The 26,861-nt window shown below is 39.2% G+C and overlaps 1 protein-coding gene across 1 annotated transcript; it reads right to left on the bottom strand.

Annotated features, from left to right (window-relative positions):
- Window positions 1-26,773, bottom strand: LOC124119743. The gene is made up of 4 exons (XM_046482377.2): window positions 26,551-26,773; window positions 6,109-6,421; window positions 1,863-1,984; window positions 1-1,489 (listed from the first exon to the last, which is right to left on the bottom strand). The coding sequence occupies exons 1-4, from the start codon at window positions 26,714-26,716 to the stop codon at window positions 1,428-1,430; spliced, it is 663 nt and encodes a 220-aa protein (XP_046338333.2). The 5' UTR covers window positions 26,717-26,773; the 3' UTR covers window positions 1-1,427.
- Between the last annotated feature and the right edge of the window lie 88 nt (window positions 26,774-26,861).

Raw genomic sequence — 26,861 nt, 5'->3', positions numbered from 1 at the left:
GTGTAACCACAGCTGCGTTTCACAAGTGACGTCACCAACCCATCTCTCATATTTTAATTCAGCACAGGATTCTTCCGGCTCGTCGAGGAAATTTGGTCGGATGTTTGTTTTAGCGTTGCGACTTTCGAATCGGGCTAAAATGGAAGCAGTGATAACGAATAGGTTCAGGAATGGCGATGTGTGATCGAGGATGGTTTATAGTCGAGTCGTGTTACCTTAGTTACAAGCTGCCACTGCAAAGAAGACTCCGAGAAGTGTTTTGGAAATGCGTTTAATAATACAAACTTTCACTTTGGCAACAACATCAACCACAACCTTGCCAATAACATTCACCGTCACCATGGCAAGCATATAAACGTTCTGTACTTTAGGACATGTCTCTCCACCGTTCCTTGCCTCCCCAGCTGTTGTATGGGTACCCGGGGGTATTGTTGGGTTGTAAAATGACGGAATAATTTGTTTGCTTTTGTTTTATCAGATACTTTGCGAGTTTTCATCGACCAAATGGAATGATGGTGGGTTCGATTCCCAGATTCGTTCTGATAATGGTTCTTCGGTTGTCAACACCACATCAATGCCCGTGGGTTTCACCAAAGTGGTAGACGTCTAAGACCTGCAGTATTTACAGTTTTCTTCCCACATTAAGCCGACACGCCGTGATTTAACTGAAATAACGTTTAGTGCGGCGTTAAACCCAACCCGCTAAATCACTCAATCCTAGTACCCGTGCTCGTGGGTTTCACCAAAGTGGAAAATGTCAAATACATGTAGTATTTTGGACTTTCCTCTCACATTAAGCTGTCAAGCCGTGACTCGACCAACATACTGCTGAGAGCGGACTTAAACGTGAGGAAGATGGAAAGATGGGAAATAATATGAGCATGAAAAAGGGGGAGGACAACTTCGGATAGGGTCTACATAACCGGTTCGTTTTTTCGAAAATATACATACGTTTTATATATTTCACAGTTTGTAAGATTTATATATTGTAGCATATATGAAAATTTTATGATTAAGTGAGAAAAAATAATCAACCTTCGACGAATGGACAAAACGTCTTTTTGTGTGTAATTACTTTCAGGAAATAATAATAATCTTTTTCATGGCAGGTTCCAGTTTTGCGCTTGGTAGAAGAAGATGGTCCGTGCTGAATCCAACACTTCAACTATAATGTTTATACACCGCTGTGCCTTGATAGACGAGTCTGGTCCAATGATACATCCCTGGTAACGAAATCCTGGTCCCATTCTGTAGGTTAAGTTCACAACGTTTGGTAAAATGATGACGTGTTTACCGGAAGCAGTTCGGAGAATTGTGGGAAACAGTAATCTGAAAAGTCTTGTGAATTCAGGCCATGTGCAATCATAAACAATCGTTAAACTCTGTTGTGCCACTGAACCATTTTAGCCAGGATGGCGATGCCTGACCTAGTTAAAGGATTCCATGAAACTGCTCCATTGTTGAAGGCTTTGCATATAGGCGGCACGCGCTGTGAAACAGAAACACAGAACACTAGAACCAGTGACGATAAACATTAGTTGAAAATATTGTTCATTAGTATGCTTATAATTTATTTTCCGTTCAAAGAATAATTTATTCCCTTAACTTATCAATTAATTAACACGGGTGGACATGAATAAATTTGTATTTCTGCTCTCCATTCTGCGCCACTCATGCACGTATCAATTTTGTCAGGTCATTCGATGAGATATTCTTGTATATGTTTTATGACAAGAAAAGCCAAATAATATATCTTGATTCTTACAAAAGTATACATGACGTCATATTCACTTTGTAAAGATCCACTGATATGACGTCATGCCGTATTTGAACCTGCCTAAAGGTTTCCAAGTATCACTTACTTCTTTGTTGCTGTTTTATCTCCATGTTGTCCACCCGGACAGAAGCCGCGTAGAACCACCGTCTCTGACTGGCGGCACCGGGGGCGAAGGTGTCGACAGGGGGGTCGGGCGTTACGTAGACCCTAGAGGAGAGAACACATACACCTTTGGACGAACAGTCTCCGAAAGTATGAAGATAAATATTAATTATTCTACAAGGCTAGTGCTGAGAATGGGATGAGTATAGGCTGTTAGAGCAGCGAATGGGATGAGTGTCGGCTGCTAGAGCTGAGAATGGGATGAGTGTAGGATGTTAGAGCAGCGCATTGGATGAGTATAGGCTGTTAGAGCTGAGAATGGGATGAGTGTAGGATGTTAGAGCTGAGAATGGGATGAGTGTCGGCTGCTAGAGCTGAGAATGGGATGAGTGTAGGATGTTAGAGCTGAGAATGGGATTAGTATAGGCTGCTAGAGCTGAGAATTGGATGAGTGTCGGCTGCTAGAGCTGAGAATGGGATGAGTGTAGGATGTTAGAGCTGAGAATGGGATGAGTATAGGCTGTTAGAGCTGAGAATTGGATGAGTGTCGGCTGCTAGAGCTGAGAATTGGATGAGTGTAGGCTGCTAGAGCTGAGAATTGGATGAGTATAGGCTGCTAGAGCTGAGAATGGGATGAGTATAGGCTGCTAGAGCAGCGAATTGGATGAGTGTCGGCTGCTAGAGCTGAGAATGGGATGAGTATAGGCTGTTAGAGCTGAGAATGGGATGAGTGTCGGCTGCTAGAGCTGAGAATGGGATGAGTGTAGGCTGTTAGAGCAGCGAATTGGATGAGTGTCGGCTGCTAGAGCTGAGAATGGGATGAGTGTAGGCTGTTAGAGCTGAGAATGGGATGAGTGTAGGCTGTTAGAGCTGAGAATGGGATGAGTGTCGGCTGCTAGAGCTGAGAATGGGATGAGTGTAGGCTGTTAGAGCTGAGAATGGGATGAGTGTAGGCTGTTAGAGCTGAGAATGGGATGAGTATAGGCTGCTAGACTGTATTGCTTCAACCCGCTTGAACTTATCCCTCCGCTTAAGTATGAAGATAAACATTAATTATTCTACAAGGCTAGTGCTGGAATGAGATGAGTATAGGCTGTTAGAGCAGCGAATGGGATGAGTATAGGCTGCTAGAGCTGAGATTGGGATGATTGTCGGCTGCTAGAGCTGAGAATAGGATGGGTGTAGGCTGCTAGAGATATCAATAGGATGAGTATAGGCTGCTAGAGCTGAGAATAGGATGGGTGTAGGCTGCTAGAGCTGAGAATGGGATGAGTGTAGGCTGCTAGAGCTGAGAATAGGATGGGTGTAGGCTGCTAGAGATGAGAATAGGTTGAGTGTAGGCTGCTAGAGCTGAGAATAGGATGAGTGTAGGCTGCTAGAGCTGAGAATAGGATGAGTGTAGGCTGCTAGAGCTGAGAATAGGATGAGTGTAGGCTGCTAGAGCTGAGAATAGGATGAGTGTAGGCTGCTAGAGATAACAATAGGATGAGTATAGGCTGCTCGAGATAACAATAGGATGAGTATAGGCTGCTCGAGCTGAGAATGGGATGGGTGTAGGCTGCTAGAGATGAGAATAGGATGAGTATAGGCTGCTCGAGCTGAGAATAGGATGAGTGTAGGCTGCTAGAGCTGAGAATAGGATGAGTGTAGGCTGCTAGAGCTGAGAATAGGATGGGTGTAGGCTGCTAGAGATGAGAATAGGTTGAGTGTAGGCTGCTAGAGCTGAGAATAGGATGAGTGTAGGCTGCAAGAGCTGAGAATAGGATGAGTGTAGGCTGCTAGAGATGAGAATAGGTTGAGTGTAGGCTGCTAGAGATAACAATAGGATGAGTGTAGGCTGCAAGAGCTGAGAATAGGATGGGTGTAGGCTGCTAGAGATGAGAATAGGATGAGTGTAGGCTGCTAGAGATGAGAATAGGATGGGTGTTGGCTGCTAGAGATGAGAATAGGATGGGTGTAGGCTGCTAGAGATGAGAATAGGATGAGTGTAGGCTGCTAGAGCTGAGAATAGGATGAGTGTAGGCTGCTAGAGCTGAGAATAGGATGAGTGTAGGCTGCAAGAGCTGAGAATAGGATGAGTGTAGGCTGCTAGAGATGAGAATAGGTTGAGTGTAGGCTGCTAGAGATAACAATAGGATGAGTGTAGGCTGCAAGAGCTGAGAATAGGATGGGTGTAGGCTGCTAGAGATGAGAATAGGATGAGTGTAGGCTGCTAGAGATGAGAATAGGATGGGTGTAGGCTGCTAGAGCTGAGAATAGGATGGGTGTAGGCTGCTAGAGCTGAGAATAGGATGAGTGTAGGCTGCTAGAGCTCAGAATAGGATGAGTGTAGGCTGCTAGAGCTGAGAATAGGATGAGTGTAGGCTGCTAGAGCTGAGAATAGGATGAGTGTAGGCTGCTAGAGCTCAGAATAGGATGGGTGTAGGCTGCTAGAGATGAGAATAGGTTGAGTGTAGGCTGCTAGAGCTGAGAATGGGATGAGTGTCGGCTGCTTGAAATGAGAATAGGATGAGTGTCGTCTGTTGAAACTGAGAACGGGATGATTGTCGGCTGCTAGAGCTGAGAATGGGATGGGTGTAGTCTGATAGAGCTGAGAATTGGATAAGTGTAGGCTGCTAGACTGTATTGATTCAACCCGCTTGAAATCTAGCGGAAACTAAGACTGATATAAGAAGAAAGTCTCTCCCGGACCAAGAAGTCTTATCGTCTTAAGCAATATATAGAGTTATGACAGTCCGAGACAGCGAATTCTCGTTGTACAAAGTTTCCTCTGAATTGTGATAAATGGGAAAATGAACTTAATCAAAGCATTTTATGGAATAACGTTTTCTCTAATTGTAGATTGTGTACCAATGATGTTAAACTAATATATTTCCAGTACAGATTCATAAATAGAGCTCTATATACCAAAAATTTTATTATGGAAAATGAATTAATAGATGATGATATAAGCTTATTTTTTTTTCTCTGAATCTGAAAACTTATACCATGTGTATGTAGAATGTGTTTTTATAAAGGAATCTTGGTTAGAAATTGAAATGTACCAAAACTCGAAACTTGCATATGATATTCATATTACCATTCTTGATAAGTTATTTTGCTACAACAAAAACAACTACCTTTTCAACCCAATAATTCTTCTTGCAAAAAAATAAATTCACCAGTCAAGCATTAAGAAAACTCGATTATGCTTTCCTTTTTTCATAAAAATATTGAAAGAGAAGAGAAAAATTCATCGCAATGAAAAATAGTAGTATTTAGAGATTCGACAGAAAATGGAAGGAATTATCAGCCTACTTATTATAATTTCTCAGTCAATCAATAGATGTACTTACCCATATCTGATCATGTTTTAAGATTCTATGAATTGCTACATGTATATACCTAATGTACCAATGTTACATATATGTATTGAAATAAAAATATTTAAAAAAAAGAAGTATTATTGTGTTGTCATGAGCAGGCACTGGATATAACGGCCTGGCGTATATCCTTATAGATGAGTCTCTTCTAAATGTGTACCCCCAGATCTCCGTTGGAAACACATTTTGCGTGATTCGAGGAAATTTGTACTTGTGGCAATATTGCAACAATATCCCGCATGGGAATTCTCAATGTGATAAAAATCAGATCTTTTATTCCGATACGATATCTTTCTGCGCGAGGATCTGAGGACACCTCCATAGCGAGTCGCTTCAGGCGAATTTTCTAATCAACTAATAGGCGTCGATCCCTTTACAGCCTAGCCACGGGTGAGCAAAGCTATTCACACAAGCATACCTGATTCTTGTATCTCGAAATGAAAACTGTTAATCTTGAAATTAATGCGATCGTGAATAAGATGCGATAAATGCATATGTATTCGGGTAATTCCGAATGCAAAATGCCGCGCTATTATATTGTGGACATTCTATAAACGGTATCGTTTCTGAGCGCCATCGCGATGGCATCTGCAACCAAAGGGGTGTACCATGGATTGAATAATTGAGCTCTGAGTGTTTTTTCTGTTGTTATAATCAATATTGCCGAATTAAGGTTGTAAAGAAATGAAGCCATATAATTTTAGAAAACTGACATCTGTTTGGATTAAGAACCTACAAATCATCAGGGTTCATCTGGTGTGACGAACGATCGCACTGACCATGAGGCTTCCTGATCTCAACTTTGTCCAGTACGAACACATGTGGCGTAAATAAAATTTGCGACTCCAATCAATAGAAAATACCTACACAAAGTATATATAAGGCCTTTGTCTCTCTATATCCAAAGGGTTGGCGTAGTATTGATTGTGATAGGTGTAGCTCGAAGGTTGAGGTGCTATCCAAGTCACGGTGATATTGTCCTTGAGATCTCGGCCATTCGTGCTCTTCACACCGGAAGCCACCCACCAGTTGCAGTACGCAGGCGCAGCAGGAGGCATGGCGAACCACCTGCCAACCGAGTTCGTGCCGTAGTTGCCCGGATGATTGTCTGTTCCTGGCACGTGAAGAAACATGTCGGAGATTTGAGAGAACATCCCTCCGTTGCGTGGCCGAACCGTGACTGAAACAAATAGACGAACACTTTTTCAGGTCAAGCCCGTGTCAACCTTAGCGCTTAGCTTGCAATCGAAAGGCTGTTTGATATCAGTTGCTGAAACCATTTCTCAATATGCTTTCATGATTTCTTTGCCTATTCATAACACAATGTGTGAGTGTCCATTTTAGACCTATTTACATAATCGTCAAACGTAATTTCTTAACATGAACGGTTACAAAGCTATCGCTAACTTTCACCACATTTTAACCTTCTTTTTTTAATTGCATACCTATTTGTTGTTTAGAATTCCACGTTAAAGAGTTGTATTTAATTAGTCCAAGGTGAGGTGAGGTGAAATTGGGTTTTACGTCGCGTCCAAGATTATTGCACTTATATAGCGACGTGCATGTACGTGTGTGTGTTTGTGTGGCTGCTTGTACTAGTCCGGACTGATGCCGATTTATAGTGCTAGCTCACTGAGATACCATGCCGCAGTTTAACATGAATACCCCACTCAGACACAGTATACTGACTCCGAGCCGACCAGTCCTTGTTTTAGCCCCTTAATGTCGAGCGCCAGACAGGGTAACAACAAGTACCATCTTTTAACGTCTTTTGGTATGACGCGGCCGGGGATCGAACCCCGGACCTTCCGCTCTCCGGGCGGACGCTCTACCACAAGACCACGGAGGCGGCCCAATTAGTCCAAGGTAAAAACATATTGGACAACAAATTCTTGATGAACAGTGCCCCCTCAACTACCAAAAAATGAATCCAATCGCGGAAAGAAGACAAAAAAGGAAGCATTCCTCGACAGTTTATCTCAATGGTCATCATATATTTTTGACCCGTGAAGATTCTGGGTTAGAACAGGTCTTCAGCAACCCATGCTTGCCGTAAAAGGTGACTATGCTTGTCGTAAAAGGCGACTAACGGGATCGGGCGGTCAGGCTCGCTGACTTGGTTGATGCATGTCATCGATCCCAATTGCGTGGATCGATGCTCATGGTATTAATCACTGGATTGTCTGGTCCAGACTCGATTATTTACAGACCGCCGTCATATAGCTGGAATATTGCTGAGTGCGGCGTTAAACAACAAACCAAACCAAAACCAAAAACATATATTTTTGGATACTCTATTTTTTTGTATATAGAATATCAGGGGATGGCAATTCTCAAACACGGGTGGAAATACCGGTTGCTATTACATGTCCTATGAACTAAAATTAAATAAACATTTCACAATGTACTACATATGTTTACATTCCAAAACAAGATATCACGCGTAACAGGAAGTTTTCAAAATAAAACATAGTTTAATTCTAAGGTTTAGCTCAAAAGAAACGTCTATGCAACCTGTCATTAATTGGCTAGTTTTGTCAATACACATACCTCTGAAATTATACGCAGAGGAAAAAATAGTGTAATCTGGAATTTAATAATTGATTCGGAACACGTTCTGCCCCGTCCTTTGGTGACACTGTGGACTTAAACATCTCACATACTCCGATGTTATAAGGTGTACAGTTCCTGGTGTACTACCCAATGACTAATTATATTAAGCAAATGAAATTATACGATATTATGTTTTATTCAAAATCACAAATGCCATGGCGATCACAAAAACAGCGCATCCCATTGGATCGCGTATACCGATACTCATCAAAGCTGCCAAATGAAGAGACACGTGGTTCACACGGTCAACATCTTGGCCCATAAATATCCCAGGTCGTGTTTATTTATATCATTATCGTCTTGCTGAGAAAGGCTTGGATTGCTGGGCATATACAGTTTAAAATGATATTGTTCAGCTATGGTTTTTGTGACATTTGGAATAGTAAGTGTGTCTTATGTGATGTTTTATCAGAATTTAAATTAAGATGTATAGATATGGACAATCTGTTGTACCAAGAGTCCCTTTGTAGATATTCTAGTTTGGGTTTTTAGATGAATTAAGATCAAACAGGGTTTGAAAGTTTTTTATCACTCGTCAATAGTCCAGTTTGACACAGTTTCGATGTTCATGATATCACAAGGTAGAAAGTTACGTATTCCAAGATGTGAAAGATTATGTCCCCTTTGTATAATCATGTTGTGGCATACGAGTAGCATGTTTGTCTTGTTACGATGATCCTAGGCAACACACCTGACCTATATAGTTCTGCCAGTATACAACTGTTTAGTTATTTTCGTGTTACAACTGTTAATGCCTTGGCGAAATATATTTTCTTAGCTGTAAAGAAAAGAAAGAGATTCCTTGCTACTGATAGCTGAAAATCCATGATAATACTGTTGTGATGTACGTGTGGCGCAACGCCGTTTGGAAACCGTTTGTGCTGTCATTGCAAAAAGGACCGGTGGCCTATTTACTGAATAAAGCTTTTATTCATTCATAAATCTCAACAGTTTCATAAAAACGTTTTAGATAACGCTTCATGATATAAGTTCAAGCCCCTACGGTTAAACCACGGCCATAAAAGCAGGGTTTTCCTCTGATTGAATTGTTGGTGCTATTTAAATGATGTGGATGCATACTGGCCGATATTTCAATGTTCTGAGGGCAGACCCTGTCAATCCAGACCCCGAATATACGCGGACGATTTTCCCTATTGTAGATACTTTTCCGAATTAGTGGGATCACACTGTACCTTTTTGTATAGTGTTTGTTATACAATAGATGTGTTGGAATATATTTTGTTTCAGGACTTTGTTCGCCAAAGAACAAACTCACAAAAGACACTGAAACCACAATATGGCTACATTATACGCTCTAACCGTAAGAATGTTTTGCTGTTAGCATTGCACTCGTTAAGGGAACATCTAGGACTTTTGTCATTCCATTTGTTTCTTAATATAGCCATGAAACATTGCCCCACTTTACGACTCGTGTGCAGAGGGAGAGATGGTTCAGGCTAAATGACCTCGTACACTAAAGCTCTTTACACGGTAAACATTGTATAATACTTAGGAGAACAAGTTCAGAGACTCTCCCCCCCCCCCCCCCCCCCCCCCCCAGACACACAAAGGTCCAGCTTTCCGAACTTTAAGAAAAATGTTTTTGTGACCGTTAGATGTAGTTTGTTGTCGGAATCGTACAATCGACTGTGCTTTTAGCAGATATTTCTTTTAATTGTGGAAAAGGATTTGTTGCTTTTATTCGTCCTGTTTCGCTTTTACTATCCGACATCTACAGGTCGCCAATACAAAGCTACGATTCACGGTACAATTCTGTTTGATCCCGAAGTTGATTTTGCACAGGCCTTCACTAGCTCTGTCAGAGGTCATTACCGAATAGCGGGGGATGGTTTATACCCCATAGTTTCTAGAACGTTACGAAGGCGCGCGAGTAAACGGGGAACAGAACCAAATACAACAATTTCGCAGGTTCCGTGCTTGTTTGTTCTTTAATGTCGCACTCAGCAATATTCCAGCAACATGACGGCGATCTCTAAGTTATCGAGTCCTGACAAGTCATTTCAGTGATTGACATCACGAACATCGATCCACGCAATTGGGATACGATAACATGCAATCAACCAAGTCAGCGAGCCTGAGCACCTGCTCCATTTAGTCGCCTCTCACGACAAGTACAGGTTGCCGAGGACCTGTGTTCTTACCCGGAATTCCTACGGGTTATTTCGCAGGTTTGAGGTCATGACCTGTGGAATGTGTGACTTCACCTGTAATACCACCAGCTTGCGCTCCTTCACAATGTTTCCGGAAAACCTGGAACCTCTTTTGAGACAGTTGTGTCCAAAACATGCATCTGTTAAAGGTGACGTAATAATTCATGTGAAGATCCGGGGTAGAATAGGTCTTCAACAACCCATGCTTGACATAAAAGGCGACTATGCTTGTCGTAAGAGGTGACTAACGGGATCGGGTGGTCAGACTCGCTGATTTGGTTCATGCATGCCATCGAATCCCAATTGCGGGGATCGATGCTCATGATGTAAAACACTTGATCGTCTGGTTCAGACTCGACACTTTTTCAGACCGCTGTCATAAAGCCGTAATATTGCAGAATGCAGCCTTAAGCAACATACAAACAAACAAAATAATTCTAGGAACACATGTGAAGTCTGCCATAACAAAATCTAAACGTGTTGCTCCTCTTATACATAAGGGGGAACACGTTCATGTTCAACTTCATCCTTCTGTACAACTTATGTAGAGGAATATTCCACCAACAAACTGAATGACATTAGACCTGAAATGAGACATAAACGCTTTTCCCTGACGCGTTATTTCATCAACAGTAGACGTCTATTGTGTATGTTTGTCCAACGGTTAGTTCTAAACGTAAGGAATAGGGAAAACGTGAGTGCACATTTCAACCGATGTCATGTTGATTGATGGCACGTGACGTCATGGTTGGGAACGGCTCCCTTGTGTGGATGGTTGACGATGTGTTTGCTTGCTTGGTTGTGTCCTATCCTTAGGTTACCTTCGTATATCGTCATTCGTTAATGTGTTTCATGTATACCGGGGGGCACGGGTGGCCAAGTCGTCTAAGGCGTCGCAAGAAACCTATGATTGTGGGTTCGAATCCCGGTTCACCCCGATTATGTTTCTATGTTTGTCAGCACCATACCCGTGCTCGTGGGTTTCACCGAAGTGGTAAACGTCTGAGACCTGCATCACTTCAGGCTTTTCTCCCACATTCAGCTGACACGCTGTTATATAACTGTAATACTGTTAAAAGCGGCGTTAAAGCCAACTCAATCACCCATGCATACCTTCTCATTGTTTGCTGATGTATACGTAATGAGGTGAAATGGAGTTAAACGTTGCGCTGAAGATTAGTGCAACCATATACTTGTCTGCTTGTCTGCTTGTCTGCTAGCAAAAGACTCGGTTTTATTGTGCTAGCCCACTGACATCCCACGCCGCAGTCACATGATACTCACTCCGAGCCGACCAGTCCTTGTTTTATCCCCTCAATACCGAGCGACAGGCAGGGTAGGAACAAGTATAATCTTTTTACGTATTTTGGTAAGACGCGGTAAAGCTATATCTTTAGGGTTTAGGGATTGGGGACTGCACTTAGGACAGAAACAATGCTGTAGCCGAATGCAAATAATTGATTCAAGAAACAATTTGCGTTTGTATGCCAAACATTAGCCAAATTATTGTTTTTCTTGTTGAACATGTGTCACAAATATGATTTAGTTGTATATAATATAAGTTAATGTGATTAGTAGGCTTCAAATAGGGGGTCCGCGAAAGTATATATATACTTATCAAAAGACTTTAAAAAACATCCGATTCTTTCATATTACTTCAGTTAATCTATCATGGTAGTGTATTTTTATGTTGTAGATGTCAGAAACATGACTCACGCTTCAACGTCTACCAGAGACGCCTGCTGTGACGACACTGAACGTCTGCGTACAGCTAGGCAGCGAACACGGAGAATTAAAATAACAGGCAACATTTTCATTCCGCTTTGAAATGCCGTCATCTGTGACACATGACATCGAGAATTTTGAATTTTGTAGACAGAAATGTCACTGGCCAGGTTTTATATGCATTTTCATGAGGAATCATTCATGTCCGTGTTAAGCATGTGGGTTTTTGTTAAAAATTTCTCTCGTGACAGCATTAAAAAGTGCCATAAAACGCGCTGTACATCTTGTATTCATGATTCTATAAGCCCTGACAGAAGAAACAAGACAGCTTCTGTGAAAAGTACGGAAGCCCATAAGGGCCATGCTGTTTTTATTATTTTGAAAATTTAAGGTACTTTGTTGAGAATTCAGGTCATTAAGTTGGACATTATCTTGAAATCTATCTGAAGCTATCTCGAAAATTCAAGTTATTAAGTTCTAAGATACTATGTTGAAAATGCAACATAAAATCAATTCAGCAAAGGCTTGACTTTCTGCTTTGAGCTGACCCTGTTGCCAGATAAAAACTTGAATTTTCTTGTCAGCATCTTAAATTTTCAAGACTAGAATATTTTGTGGCCCTAATGAGTTTCCATAGAAAAGGCTTAAAAATACCCCTACACATTTTGTCTTGGTCCTTAAAAGGGCCTCACTTTAGTTGTTTTCGAAATATATAATAATTGTGAAAAAGTAATCAAAGTTGAAATGATGAGCGAATATTTAATCACAGAGGAGATCTTGATCTTTGACCATGTGGGAGGTTATTTGCATCGCGTTTGTACTTACAGTTACGTTCCCTGTATCTAATGTCTTTCTGCAAGTTTGACATCGGCTGGTAATAACGACAACTGAACTGTACTAAGATGCGTAGACACTGGGAAAGTTCAGATCCATGACATTGTCTTGACCTGGGCTGTTGTGTCTCACCCTACTCAAACGGCTTGAATCACTGTCTCATAAACGTATATGTTTTGATTTATCCAGATTCGATTACTGACATATAATGTTTACACCCACAAAAAACGACATCCAATAGTAGTATCACGGTACCACGAGTGAGTATCCCTTGTCTATCACACCCTCCAACGTTGCATTTCATACTGGTGTAAGATTTTAAACATGGTTGATTCCCGACTTACCCGAACTAAAGTGAAAATATGTTGTATCTTGAATCTTCTGATGGCAAATCTAAATTGGTGTTTAAAATGTAGCGCCTCTTGTATGATATTGGATTTGACAATGTTTGGGAAAAACAGATTATCGATTTGCCAAACTTGTTTATTGATGAATTTGTATCACGTTTAGAATGGATTTATGAGAGGATTGGCATTCGGCGAATACTAATAGCTTTAAGGTGCATTATCATTCCCTACCATTAAATGTACCATGGCCCGTTGGCCTGCACATGTACGAATAAATAAAGACATGAGTGAGCGAAAGAATTTAAAACTAGTGACTGTGACCCGGAAAACCAGTGACTGAAAACGATCCACACAATCAGGGTACGATGACACACAATCGACAAGAGCCAGGTCGCCCCATTTGGAAGCCGCGATGAAGGGTTGGTCTTACGACACACGCGAGGCACTGAGGACCTTTTCTGACCCTATATTCCCAAGGGGCGCAACATTAGACTTGGACTGGTCCATGTATAACAATGATTAATATTTGAAACAGTCACATGTATTTAAGAACAAAATGGTGATGTTCCTTCATTTAGGGTGTCACGATGCTTTTGGTTTAATAATGGAGTTTCGCAATGGAAGCGTCAAAATGAAAAGAAAAGACCTGTTTTAATTGTTTTTAGTTGTACAATATGTGTCCGTGTTTGTTTAGGGGAACGGTTGACTTGCCTTTGCATGTGTTTATGACGGGTGTCACCGGTCGGGCAGGATTCGGCCACCTTTTCGCAAACACCATTTTCGTATCATCTTCATTTGATTGTGATTCATAAACACATTGTTATGATATAGTCGGAATAATACGATGGACTTTGAGCACATATTTCTCAGGATCATGGAAAGGGTTTTGTCACTTTATTTTTTCAAACGATTGACAAATACGTCTGCATAAATTATGTGTTGCATAAGCTCGGTTTAATGAAGTTTCCATAAACGTTTAATCAAAAAAGGACAACATGTCCGGATGAAGAGAAAGAAAGGATAATATAATGGAAAATGTACAAGTTCATAAATGTATATAGCAATGCTTCTTTGTAAACCCCAATATGTGTAAAATCATAACATTAATGTTAACATATTAACTTGGCATATTACTCAAATTATTAACGTTTGCCCACCACACAATGTTACACAGAAAACCATGTTATTAATAATTAACCAACACCACTGAAATACTATGAACCTATGACATTTCAGAAAAAAGGAAGTTCAAATCAATCAAGTTCAAATCAATGAACCCATCCAAACTGACGTTCAATTCTTAAATGAATGAATCAATGATTGATTGAATGATGGAATAATGGAATTATTGAATTATTGATTGGTTGATTGCTTGACAATGGACTTCCAATGAAATAACTCATAATAATATGACTGTGTACAACTGTAAACACAAGTCACAGAATACATCCGCAAGTATCACTACCATTCGACCTTTCCCTTAACCTACGAATATGTCCGAGTTATTACTAATATAGACATAGTTCAACATGACCATGTGAACAATATATAGCTACATATGTGACAAAAAGATATGTTATGTAAGTTTATAACTCGCAAAGGTCATAAGCTGACTATAAACGTCCTCAGATGGACGGAAGAAGTCTTACATGTGAAGCATAAACGTGGTGACTGACTTTTATGTCAGAAGGTTAAGGTTAACATTTTATTTATTTTGGCAGAAATAGGGGAAAAAAGCCAGAGAGACCCGGACAGCGATGCCTAGGACGAATAAACTCTTGTCCTATATAGATCTTATAGTCTGTGGAGCACGGATAACCCAGTTGTTTCAGGCGCCTCAATTAGCTCGAAACTGACAGGTTAGGCCGCGCACTGCTCAAGTGTTATTTACACAACCCACTGCCCCAGGGGCTACACCGGGGCTAACACCTGACCCAGGAGCAAAGTCAAAGAGATAACTAACGTTTGCACATTTAATGGTTAATCGATGAATTTTGGAAATATTCGATTCTGATTGGTCAATCAGAGGTATTTAATAGCAATTGTCACCTCTGAATAAAACCGTTGATTGGACAACCACATCACCGCGTGAGCTTAGTTTTCAAACATTATGGGTAGGCATATAGGTAACGAAACGAAGATCTGCCGTTACAACACTATTCCATATATATTCATGTATGTGGCAATACAATCTGGGCAGGAAACACTTTAGAAATCGACAGGTTGAGTGCAAATGAAGTTTTTTTTCCGACTTTGACGTCATATCGTGTGTGTCACATTTAGTGCCTACTCCAAACATTGGACTGACACCGCTTCATTCAATGTAGAATGGTGAGGTGTGGTGAAATAGTGTTTATTTGAGATAATGAGTGCAAGATTATTTCACTTATCTACATGGAAACGTTCATGAACATGTGTGTGCCTTGCGTGTACTCGTCCGGACTATACTGACTCCGAACCGACCAGTCCATTGTTTTACCTATGATGCCGACTGTTATGTAAGTTAACAACAAGTATTATCTTTTGTTGTCATTTTGACGTAGTCAGGCGATCAAACCACAGACTTAAATACACAGATTCCCTTAACTCTATACTAAACATACAACTATACATGCAAACATATGCTCAACACTCTCATGTACAGACTTAAACTAAACATGCAAACATATGCTCCACACTCTCATGTACAGACCTAAACTAAACATGCAAACATGTGCTCAACACTCTCATGTACAGACCTAAACTAAACATGCAAACATGTGCTCAACACTCTCATGTACAGACCTAAACTAAACATGCAAACATATGCTCCACACTCTCATGTACAGACCTAAACTAAACATGCAAACCTGTGTTCAACACTCTCATGTACAGACCTAAACTAAACATGCAAACATATGCTCAACACTCTCATGTACAGACCTAAACTAAACGTGCAAACCTGTGCTCAACACTCTCATGTACAGACTTTAAATAAACATGCAAACATATGCTCCACACTCTCATGTACAGACCTAAACTAAACATGCAAACATGTGCTCCACACTCTCATGTACAGACTTAAACTAAACATGCAAACCTATGCTCCACACTCTCATGTACAGACCTAAACTAAACATGCAAACATATGCTTCACACTCTCATGTACAGACTTTAAATAAACATGCAAACATGTGCTCAACACTCTCATGTACAGACCTAAACTAAACATGCAAACATGTGCTCCACACTCTCATGTACAGACCTAAACTAAACATGCAAACATGTGCTCAACACTCTCATGTACAGACCTAAACTAAACATGTAAACATATGCTCCACACTCTCATGTACAGAATTTAAATAAACATGCAAACATATGCTCCACACTCTCATGTACAGACCTAAACTAAACATGCAAACATGTGCTCCACACTCTCATGTACAGACCTAAACTAAACATGCAAACATGTGCTCAACACTCTCATGTACAGACCTAAACTAAACATGCAAACCTGTGTTCAACACTCTCATGTACAGACCTAAACTAAACATGCAAACATATGCTCCACACTCTCATGTACATACCTAAACTAAACATGCAAACCTGTGTTCAACACTCTCATGTACAGACCTAAACTAAACATGCAAACCTGTGTTCAACACTCTCATGTACAGACTTTAAATAAACATGCAAACATGTGCTCCACACTCTCATGTACAGACCTAAACTAAACATGCAAACATGTGCTCCACACTCTCATGCACAGACCTAAACTAAACATGCAAACATGTGCTCAACACTCTCATGTACAGACTTAAACTAAACATGCAAACCTGTGTTCAACAATCTCATGTACAGACTTTAAATAAACATGCAAACATATGCTCCACACTCTCATGTACAGACCTAAACTAAACATGCAAACATGTGCTCCACACTATCATGTACAGACTTAAACTAAACATGCAAACCTATGCTCAACACTCTCAAGTACATACCTAAACTAAACATGCAAACATATGCTCCACACTCTCATGTACAGACTTTAAATAAACATGCAAACATGTGCTCCACACTCTCATGTACAGACCTAAACTAAACATGCAAACATGTGCTCCACACTCTCATGTACATACCTAAACTAAACATGCAAACATGTGCTCAACACTCTCATGTACAGACGTAAACTAAACATGCAAACATGTGTTCAACACTCTCATGTACAGACTTTAAATAAACATGCAAACATATGCTCCACACTCTCATGTACAGACCTAAACTAAACATGCAAACATATGCTCCACACTCTCATGTACAGACTTAAACTAAACTTGCAAACATATGCTCAGCACTCTCATGTACAGACCTAAACTAAACATGCAAACATTTGCTCAGCACTCTCATGTACAGACTTAAACTAAACATGCAAACATTTGCTCAACACTCTCATGTACAGACCTAAACTAAACATGCAAACCTGTGTTCAACACTCTCATGTACATACCTAAACTAAACATGCAAACCTGTGTTCAACACTCTCATGTACAGACCTAAACTAAACATGCAAACATTTGCTCAACACTCTCATGTACAGACCTAAACTAAACATGCAAACATTTGCTCAACACTCTCATGTACAGACTTAAACTAAACATTTACAGACCAAATGTGTGTCACTCCATCGCTACGAATCAAGACTGTTGGAATGGATGACTCAGTAGGTGACTACTGACTCTATGTTTGAATCCCATATCCGTCCGATTATGACCATGTAGTAATGCCTTAGACCGACATGCTCCACTTTTGGCTTTCCTAACACAGTATGCCTACGCGCCGTTGTATACCCGACATAGTGATCAAAACAGCCTTAAAGGCAATTCAAGCAAACCGATCACCAAGCATGGGTCTTTTGAGTTCATCACTCTCGACACAGGGAGATGGGGATGATCCCAACACAAGCCCATCATTTCCAAATGTCAGTCCTCCATTAACGGTCTTTTCGAACTTATTAAGCATGAATGTCGCTCAGAAAAAGAGGTCACTCACTGAAAACAACTGTTGACCACTGCACGAGAATTCACCATGGACCTTGTTCGGAACAGCGTTGCTGAAAGGATCGTTGAAATCATGAGCGTTCTCGTGTTTTAATGTCACGTACTTTTGGCACAGTTCTTTCCAAGTATAACTAATGTGTATGGCGTTTTCGTACTGTCTTCTATTGGGGCTGAACAACATTTCTAAGGGAGTAGAAATCAGTCATCCTTATTTCAATGTGGCTTATAGCACGAGATAATTGGCTGTTCGAACGAAGAAAGAATAAGGTACAATGCAGACAGATGGCAGTGATGGTGGTGTCAGAACATATTAGCGTTCTTGAATTATTCGTGGTACTTTCTCCAACATGCATTCAAACGAAAGAAAATTGCAGTTGATGAAATACTCATTTGAAAATAATTAGATGATTTCATATTACGCGCATCATCAATGCTATCTGAAATAAGGATTTGAACTGTGAACTAAACTAATTATTTCTCATTCTGGTATAGTTTGTAACGTCATCCCATAATTGTGAAGAATCTGGGAATGCTGTTGTGTATTGACAACTCAAGATGAGATAAACATATTATTTGACAAGAAAAAACAACCGTTCTATTTCTTATGTATTTTCTTACTTATCTTACAAGTCTCAGTGAAACCGTTCAATTTATTGTTTGTTTTATCACTTATCTTACATGTCTCAGTTAAAACCGTTCCGACAAAAAGTGTTAACACAGTGAAATATCGATTTCATATATTGTTTTTATTTCATCGAAATTAATAATGTAATAATAAGTAATTTGTATATTTATTTGAGAATTACTGTGAGTAACGAATTACAAGTATGTGACCAGTTGTCCTTGCTAGACAGAGTTTTGTATTCTGTTTATACGAGATGTCGACTTCAAATGCAGTTTAATAGAATATGTATTAATGATACATACTAGAACACAAAAGTCAGAGAATCTTGTTGTTCGGATATTCAATTCACAAAGGTCGATGAAGTCTAAAGACCTCTTTCGATCCACAAGAAATGTTAAACTTGAAGCACATTGAAGCATTGAAACATATATGCATCGATATGAAGGCTATTGGTATGAAATCATTAGACGTGTTCAAATGATTAACAATCTGGCATAATCACGTTCAGACGTAAGGCTGTTGAGACAAGGAGATGTAGTAATTTTACAACAAAATGGTGATCAGCTGCTCTGAGGGTTTCGTCTAATGATTCTGTGAACGCACGGCCCGATCCACAAAGTGTAATTTCAAAATACGGCGCGACTGCTTAGCTCGGAACTCGGGACTTTACCGAAAAAGTTTCGGTTGCAGACGACATCTTTTCCGGCAGCGCTCGGCCACGTGCATCTCTGCCTCGGCTACCCGAACACTTCCGAGGGAAACCGAATGTCTCTGACGGAAGTGTGGATCGTCTTACTACAGAGATAAACTTACTGTTTGGAACCGCTGGTTTAAACAGGAGGTTTTAACTGTATAAATCAGATATACTAGTATTTAATCTGCAAAGGAGGTTTAATTCCACTCTACTATGACGGCAAGATTGCTTAAATGGATAGTCTTTACACATAGATGAATAGGCCAGTTATCTAAGAACAGCATAGTTTTGTCAGAAAGAAGTGGCCAAATAACCGTCCATAGATATAGAGTTAATTTCACAGCAACCTGCATATATGGCACTGCTTGGAGTCAACTAAGCCATGTATTGGAAATCAACATGACATCGCCCATTGTATGGTGGCATGAGGAAATGGTGATAAAAATGTTTTACTCTTAACAAACATTATTAGGAAACATGATTTTAGATATTTTGAAGTTGCCTCATGTATCAGCTGTCTTAAAATAACTCCCCAACAGTCAACACGTATTCAGAATGACAATCTCTCTGACCCAAACCTCGACCTGAACTTGACTACTCTCCACATGGCTGCTATAATAGTTGTTCATGGTGAAAGTGATGTTTACAAATTAAATGACGCCAGAAGACAACCCTATCTATTACCATGTCAACATTAACCTGTCGATTTACTGGCGGACGCTCAACCACAAGACCACGGAGGCGGTCGTTTGTTTTCTAAAATAGACCTTATCATGTTTGATAAGCTGTTACCAAGTGCTTGTGGTTTGTACCAGTCAATGACAAAATCATTTGATAATGTTCGAACGTATACACACTGTGAAAAGGCTTGTTAATTCTGAGGTAAATTCAGTGTTATTTTGACAATCAGAATCTAGCATTCTTCAGTGACATGGTAGAATCCTCATAAATATGAACACTGATTAATTTTGATTATGATTTGTAAATTTTTTTCATCATTTCGTATATTATGCATAACTATGATCCAGGACCATTAGCATACCTTGATTCATACAACAAATATAAATGTAGGTCCGTCCACATGTCATGGTCATATACACCCCATGTTGTAAAGAATGTAACGAAAGCCTTGGGATGAAACTGGATTTGCCACTGTTACAAACATAGAAGCATTCTAGATATTTATGTCTACACGAACATTGTAAACACGTTAATAATCCAATTCCTTGTCCGAATTATTAAAGGGGAACATATCCCTTGTTCTGAAACCATGTGGCCTTTAACCCAGTTGGTATGTAGGGTACCCCAATTTATGCACTACGTTTTAACTCGGGTCACGTCCCATGACAGCACAACCTTAAAACATGGCCAGAAGGGTTTACATGTCATTCTTCAACATATCAAGGGGAAAGACTAGACGTGTTCTGCTTGGAGATCTCACTCCACCCTCGAGTTTCACTCGTCAGTCATACAAATATTCACATCCTCCATTCTCAAAACATAGCCAATTAGAAAATAACTCAGACACTAAGTGGAATTACGGATAATGGGTACAAACTGAATTATTTTGGTAAATCTGTACGCTGTGATATGCAAAATAAAACGTAGATCTCGTGTTTGAATAGGTATTCATATACACCTTCAAATCTTAATACTAAAAACACGTTTTTGGAAACTAACTGACAATCAAAGGGAAAGAATAATATATATTTATAAACTGTATTAATATTGAAAATTCACACCTTTGGCAGTTACTCAGCGTGACAAGAGACAATATTCCCGAATCGCCAGCGTGATTGAGTTTCTTGTTACCCCGATTTGAATACTATTGCAGTTATATCACTGTGCGCAAGCTTGATTGTGGGACGAAAGCCCGAAGTAATATTATGCATGTATTAAACGTTTACCAAATTGGCTAGACCCACGAACACGGGTATTGTCTGACTAATCTTGAAATGTAACCCGGAGATTCGAAACCACGATCATAACTTTCTGGCACACCAAATTGCGACGCCTTAGACGACTGGGCCACGTGTCCTATAAGTGCAAGTAGAGTCTTCTTTGTGTTACACATAAGAAGACAATGTAGAAATTCATGGATTTTCATATCACGAGAAGAGATATCAGCTCAGTCAGTCTACTTTTGGAATGACGTCATTTTCAAATTGTTGTCACATGACGTCACGTAGAATGATACGCAAATAATAATGACTATGAAACAAAAGGAATGAACTACTGGTAACCAATCAACGTCAAGTTAAAAACAATGTGAAAGTGAGACAAAGTTTGAAAATAATTTATTCTGAAACTGTGCAGCTATTGGTCATATTGCACGACAGGCTAAGGATTCTGCGAGCGCCAAATTGATGGATTAGCCGTGAGCGCCTACAGTGTTATAACAATATATACCCTGGCGTACAGAAATACATTTTTAGAAATAGTCTTTATGATACACATCTTATTCAGAAATGGTACAAATACATAAAATGCAGAACACAAAAATACAATTAATTTTTACTTTCCACAAAGAGGTAAAACTTTTCAAATTTGGTCAATTCTTGTCAACTTGCCACTTCTTAATCTAAATCCACTAACTCCACTTGACCCCGTCCGCGAACATAAATATCCAGAAGTGGACCTAAAACGTATAAGTGATGGGATGAATAATATCACCTAAATGGCAAATGCGCGAGTGACTTTAGTGCAGATGTAATATGGCGGGTGAAGGTTTCGTTGCAATGAAGTAAGTGACAAAAAAGCCTATCAAGCTATGAAGTCAGATTCAACAAGGTTGAAGAACTGGCCAAAACTCATCCTGCTGAACCATCTAACATGGCCGTAGCTGCATTCAAGACCATTACAACCAAAGTATCTGGAGACGTGCACAGACAGAAGGGCTGGCTATCTACTGCTAGGAAGACGCTAGGGTGAAGAAGGTAGTCAGGTGCACGACAAGGTAGCAGATGTGTGGATAGAGACATCTTGGCTTGAAGGGCGGGAGTTTAGTCTTGACATCTGGAACCATTTTCCAACTTTAGTCAAACAACAATCATGGAGGGTGGCACCGCAAGATACATGATAGCAACTGATACCAGAGAGAGAGAGAGAGAGAGAGAGAGAGAGAGAGAGAGAGAGAGAGAGAGAGAGAGAGAGAGAGAGAGAGAGAGAGAGAGAGAGAGAGAGAGAGAGAGAGAGAGAGAGAGAGAGAGAGACCATGTGTCGGAACTAATTCACCTGGACATTGATATTACTATGTACATTAACATATTTTAAACATGTTAACCTCGAAGGGATTGATTTAAAACGAACTACGGTAATGAAATTGATGAGCGGTACTCCTTTGTTTCAATTTTTATTTGCCTGGCGCTCCTTGGTCGAAACCATAAACTCGCTGATAAAGGGCTGATAATATTGCTTTGGAAGAGTGAGTGAGTGAGAGAGAGTGGTTTTACGCCGCTTTTAGCAATATTCCAGAAATATCACGGCGGGGGACACCAGAAATGGGCTTCACATATTGTATCCATGTCGGGAATCGTACCCGGGTCTTCGGCGAGACGAGTGAACGCTTTAACCACTAGGCTACCCGACCGCCCAAGCTGTGGAAGAGTTTTTAACCGACTCTTAAATATATTATACATTTCTACCGAGTGTCATATGTAGATTTCTTCTAAATTGATCAAAGAAGACAATAGTTCACTCATTTAATAAATTGATCAGATTAAAGTTGAATGTTTATGATATTGTCATTAATTTTTTTTGTCTTTAAGGAACACTTCTACACAATAAAATGTTGTATGACGTGAAGGAACATGTCCCTGGAATGTGGGTCTTCAACTAACGGCATGTATGGTATGTGACCTGCTCATAGTGGAGACAGTAACCAGCATGGCGAAGTTAAGCAACGCTGACAGTGTAAAATAGGAGACAGATAACCGCATTTAGACATGTACTACACAATCTCTTGCTTCATTTACTCCCTGCCGTTGTAAACATAAAAACCTGACTTCCTTCAAAAATACCACATTAAGCTTGTCTTGATGGTAAAGATAAAGACATTATTACAGATCGATACGCGAGGAACACGTATATTATTAGATTATTAAAAATTATTATTATCATCATCATCATCATCATTATTATTATTATTAATAATAATAATAATAATAATAATAATAATAATAATAATAATTATTATTATTAGGGTCTATACCGAAAAGTCGCTTTTTATAGTATTAAAGAAGTTGTTATCCTTAAAATTGTGTCTACACATGCCTATCAAACAAGTAATGATTACAGCGGTTTAAAACATGGTATATACCAGAGAAAAGAAAGCAATCGTCCTCGTCAGCTCGGACACGTTTCTGAGTAGCGTACGTCACCCTGCATTCATCAATGTCACGTGGAGAGTCACGAGACAGGAAACAAACACGAATACATCTGTGTCTGGGTGACATTGAGTGACAGGTGGATATTAAATAAATTACACTTGTTTGTGCACAGATCCAGTTACATATAGCGGTTACATTGAGGTATTATTGGTTTCTCGAGGACAACTCGTGACTGAATTCCCAGAGACATCGTCTCTGTCTTGAATCATAAATTCCTTGCACAGTTCTCTCTCACTTCTATTTCGAAGAACTTAAGTAATTACTTTCTGATCACGAAGATCTGTTTTGTGTTTAAAGACTAAACAAAATATGCAGACCGCCCTAGAGTTTTCCTCTCTTTTTTTGCCGTACATTCCCTTTCCTTTATTCATAACGTAAAAATATAATTACCAAATTAGGGACCCACCATTAATGTTTTGGGATGGGGGGTAGATGGGGAGAGAGGTAGGGGCTGGGATATTTGTTAGAGAGAGGATGTTTTCAATCACACGTTCATAAAACTTAGGATCTGACTTTTTATATTGTTTTTCAATACACATTTCTTTCAGGACATCGATTATTATTTTTTTGTACGCCCCGAGGACACGTTATTTAAAAAAAAATCCCGAGCTACATGTATCATGATCATTATTAATTGTATATAACATACCTTTATTAATTGTATATAACATACCTTTATTAATTGTATATAACATACCTTTATTAATTGTATATAACATACCTTTATTAATTGTATGTGACATACCTTTATTAATTGTATATAACATTCCTTTATTAATTGTATGTAACATACCTTTATTAATTGTATATAACATTCCTTTATTAATTGTATGTAACATACCTTTATTAATTGTATATAACATATCTTTAATAATTGTATATAACATACCTTTATTAATTGTATATAACATACCTTTATTAATTGTATATAACATACCTTTAATAATTGTATATAACATACCTTTATTAATTGTATATAACATACCTTTATTAATTGTATGTGACATACCTTTATTAATTGTATATAACATTCCTTTATTAATTGTATGTAACATACCTTTATTAATTGTATATAACATTCCTTTATTAATTGTATGTAACATACCTTTATTAATTGTATATAACATATCTTTAATAATTGTATATAACATACCTTTATTAATTGTATATAACATACCTTTATTAATTGTATATAACATACCTTTAATAATTGTATATAACATACCTTTATTAATTGTATATAACATACCTTTATTAATTGTATATAACATACCTTTAATTGTATATAACATACCTTTATTAATTGTATATAACATACCTTTATTAATTGTATATAACATACCTTTATTAATTGTATGTAACATACCTTTATTAATTGTATATAACATACCTTTATTAATTGTATGTAACATACCTTTATTAATTGTATATAACATACCTTTATTAATTGTATAAAACATACCTTTATTAATTGTATATAACATACCTTTATTAATTGTATGTAACATACCTTTATTAATTGTATAAAACATACCTTTATTAATTGTATATAACATACCTTTATTAATTGTATATAAGCATCCAATGCCCCTGTCTTTACAACATATTATATGGATGTGAAACGCTCTGGGATATGAACGCTTACATATTGTATATGTGGTCGTTTTGGTAAAGCGTCAGAACAATTAGAGTTCTGTGTGACTATTGAGTCGGACACGAAGTTTGTCGTTTTACACCGCACTTATCAATAGTCAAGCTATGTCATGATGGCCATGTCGATAATCGGGTCTCGACCAGAATAATCTGCGGACGTACGATGACATGCAGTCAACACAGACACCGAGTTTGACTTCCTTTCGAATGAAGTGGGTTCTTACCACAAGCAGAAGAGTATTTCGAACATTTTGTGACCCAAGTTTTCATACACGACGGCTTTATAGCGTTCCAAGGGAGCCTAGAATGTGAAATAGTGACTGGAGGAGTGATCTATAGATAACGGAATAATGCACGTGCCTGTAACATTGATCTATAGAATACGATACAGTTAACGACATTTTAGTTGTGGTGTGTAGATAAGGGAATAATGCACCTGCCTGTAACATTGATCTACAGATGATGTATAGTTAACGACATTGTAGTTGTGGTGTGTAGATAAGGGAATAATGCACCTGCCTGTAACATTGATCTATAGAATACGGTATAGTTAACGACATTGTGGGTGTCGTGTGTAGATAAGGGAATAATGCACCTGCCTGTAACATTGATCTGCAGATGATGTATAGTTAACGACAATGTAGTTGTCGTGTGTAGATTAGGGAATAATGCACGTGCCTGTAACATTGATCTATAGAATACGGTATAGTTAACGACATTGTAGCAGTGATTTATAGATTTGGGAATAATGCACTTGAGTGTAACGTTAATCTAAAGATGATGTATAGTTAACGACATTGTAGCAGTGATCTATAGATTATGGAATATGCACTTGAGTGTAACATTGATCTAAAGATGACGTATAGTTAACGACATTGTTGCAGTGATCTATAGATTAGGGAATATGCACTTGAGTGTAACATTGATCTAAAGATGACGTATAGCTAACGACATGTTGCATCTAATACGGGATAGCTAACGATACTGTAACATTGATAAAAATTAACAGAATAGCGTTCGTGACCGTAGCAGTGATATATAGATTACGGAAACGTGCACCTGGCTGCATCATGGATATATACATTATGGATCAGTGTGCATTAAGACTGCATTCTCAGCAGTCGTCTGTCAGTCGGAGTATAATTGTGTTCTCAGCTCCCCGGGGAGTGTAATTGTGTTCTCATCTCCCCGGGGAGTGTCAGGCTGTGGTCTACTTCACTCACCTTCCACTCCGCGGTTGTAATAATAGTCAGTTTGGTTAACAGCAATCTCGAAATGTTTCCCTCTGTGCACGGGAGGGGCGTCTCTACAGAATTCCTCGGGATTGAGAGCCTGGGGCGTAACCCCATGGGCCAGAAGCGCCAGGACACACAGACCTACAAGCACCATGGTACTCCGCCGCGATGTAGCTTATGATATACCGCAACCCTCATCCATCCCTGTTTATTCCCCTCATGGGAATTTTCAGCCAATGAAAGCCATCCTCTCATGTGACATGTGACCCGGGCCTTGCTTGTGGGGACATCGGTACATC

Source organism: Haliotis rufescens, unplaced genomic scaffold, assembly GCF_023055435.1.
Source record: "Haliotis rufescens isolate VD_foot unplaced genomic scaffold, xgHalRufe1.0.p SCAF_13, whole genome shotgun sequence".
NCBI classification, from domain to species: Eukaryota; Metazoa; Mollusca; class Gastropoda; order Lepetellida; family Haliotidae; genus Haliotis; species Haliotis rufescens.
The sequence above is the reverse complement of the archived record's forward strand: the minus strand, read 5'-3'. Positions and strand labels throughout refer to the sequence as shown.

Coding starts and splice junctions, on each gene's coding strand:
- LOC124119743 (XM_046482377.2), bottom strand. CDS start 26,716: ATGGTGCTTGTAGGTCTGTGTGTCCTGGCGCTTCTGGCCCATGGGGTT. Junction 6,422..26,550: donor TTACAACCGCGGAGTGGAAG/GTGAGTGAAGTA, acceptor TATTTGTTTCAG/TCACGGTTCGGCCACGCAAC. Junction 1,490..1,862: donor GATAAAACAGCAACAAAGAA/GTAAGTGATACT, acceptor TCTGTTTCACAG/CGCGTGCCGCCTATATGCAA.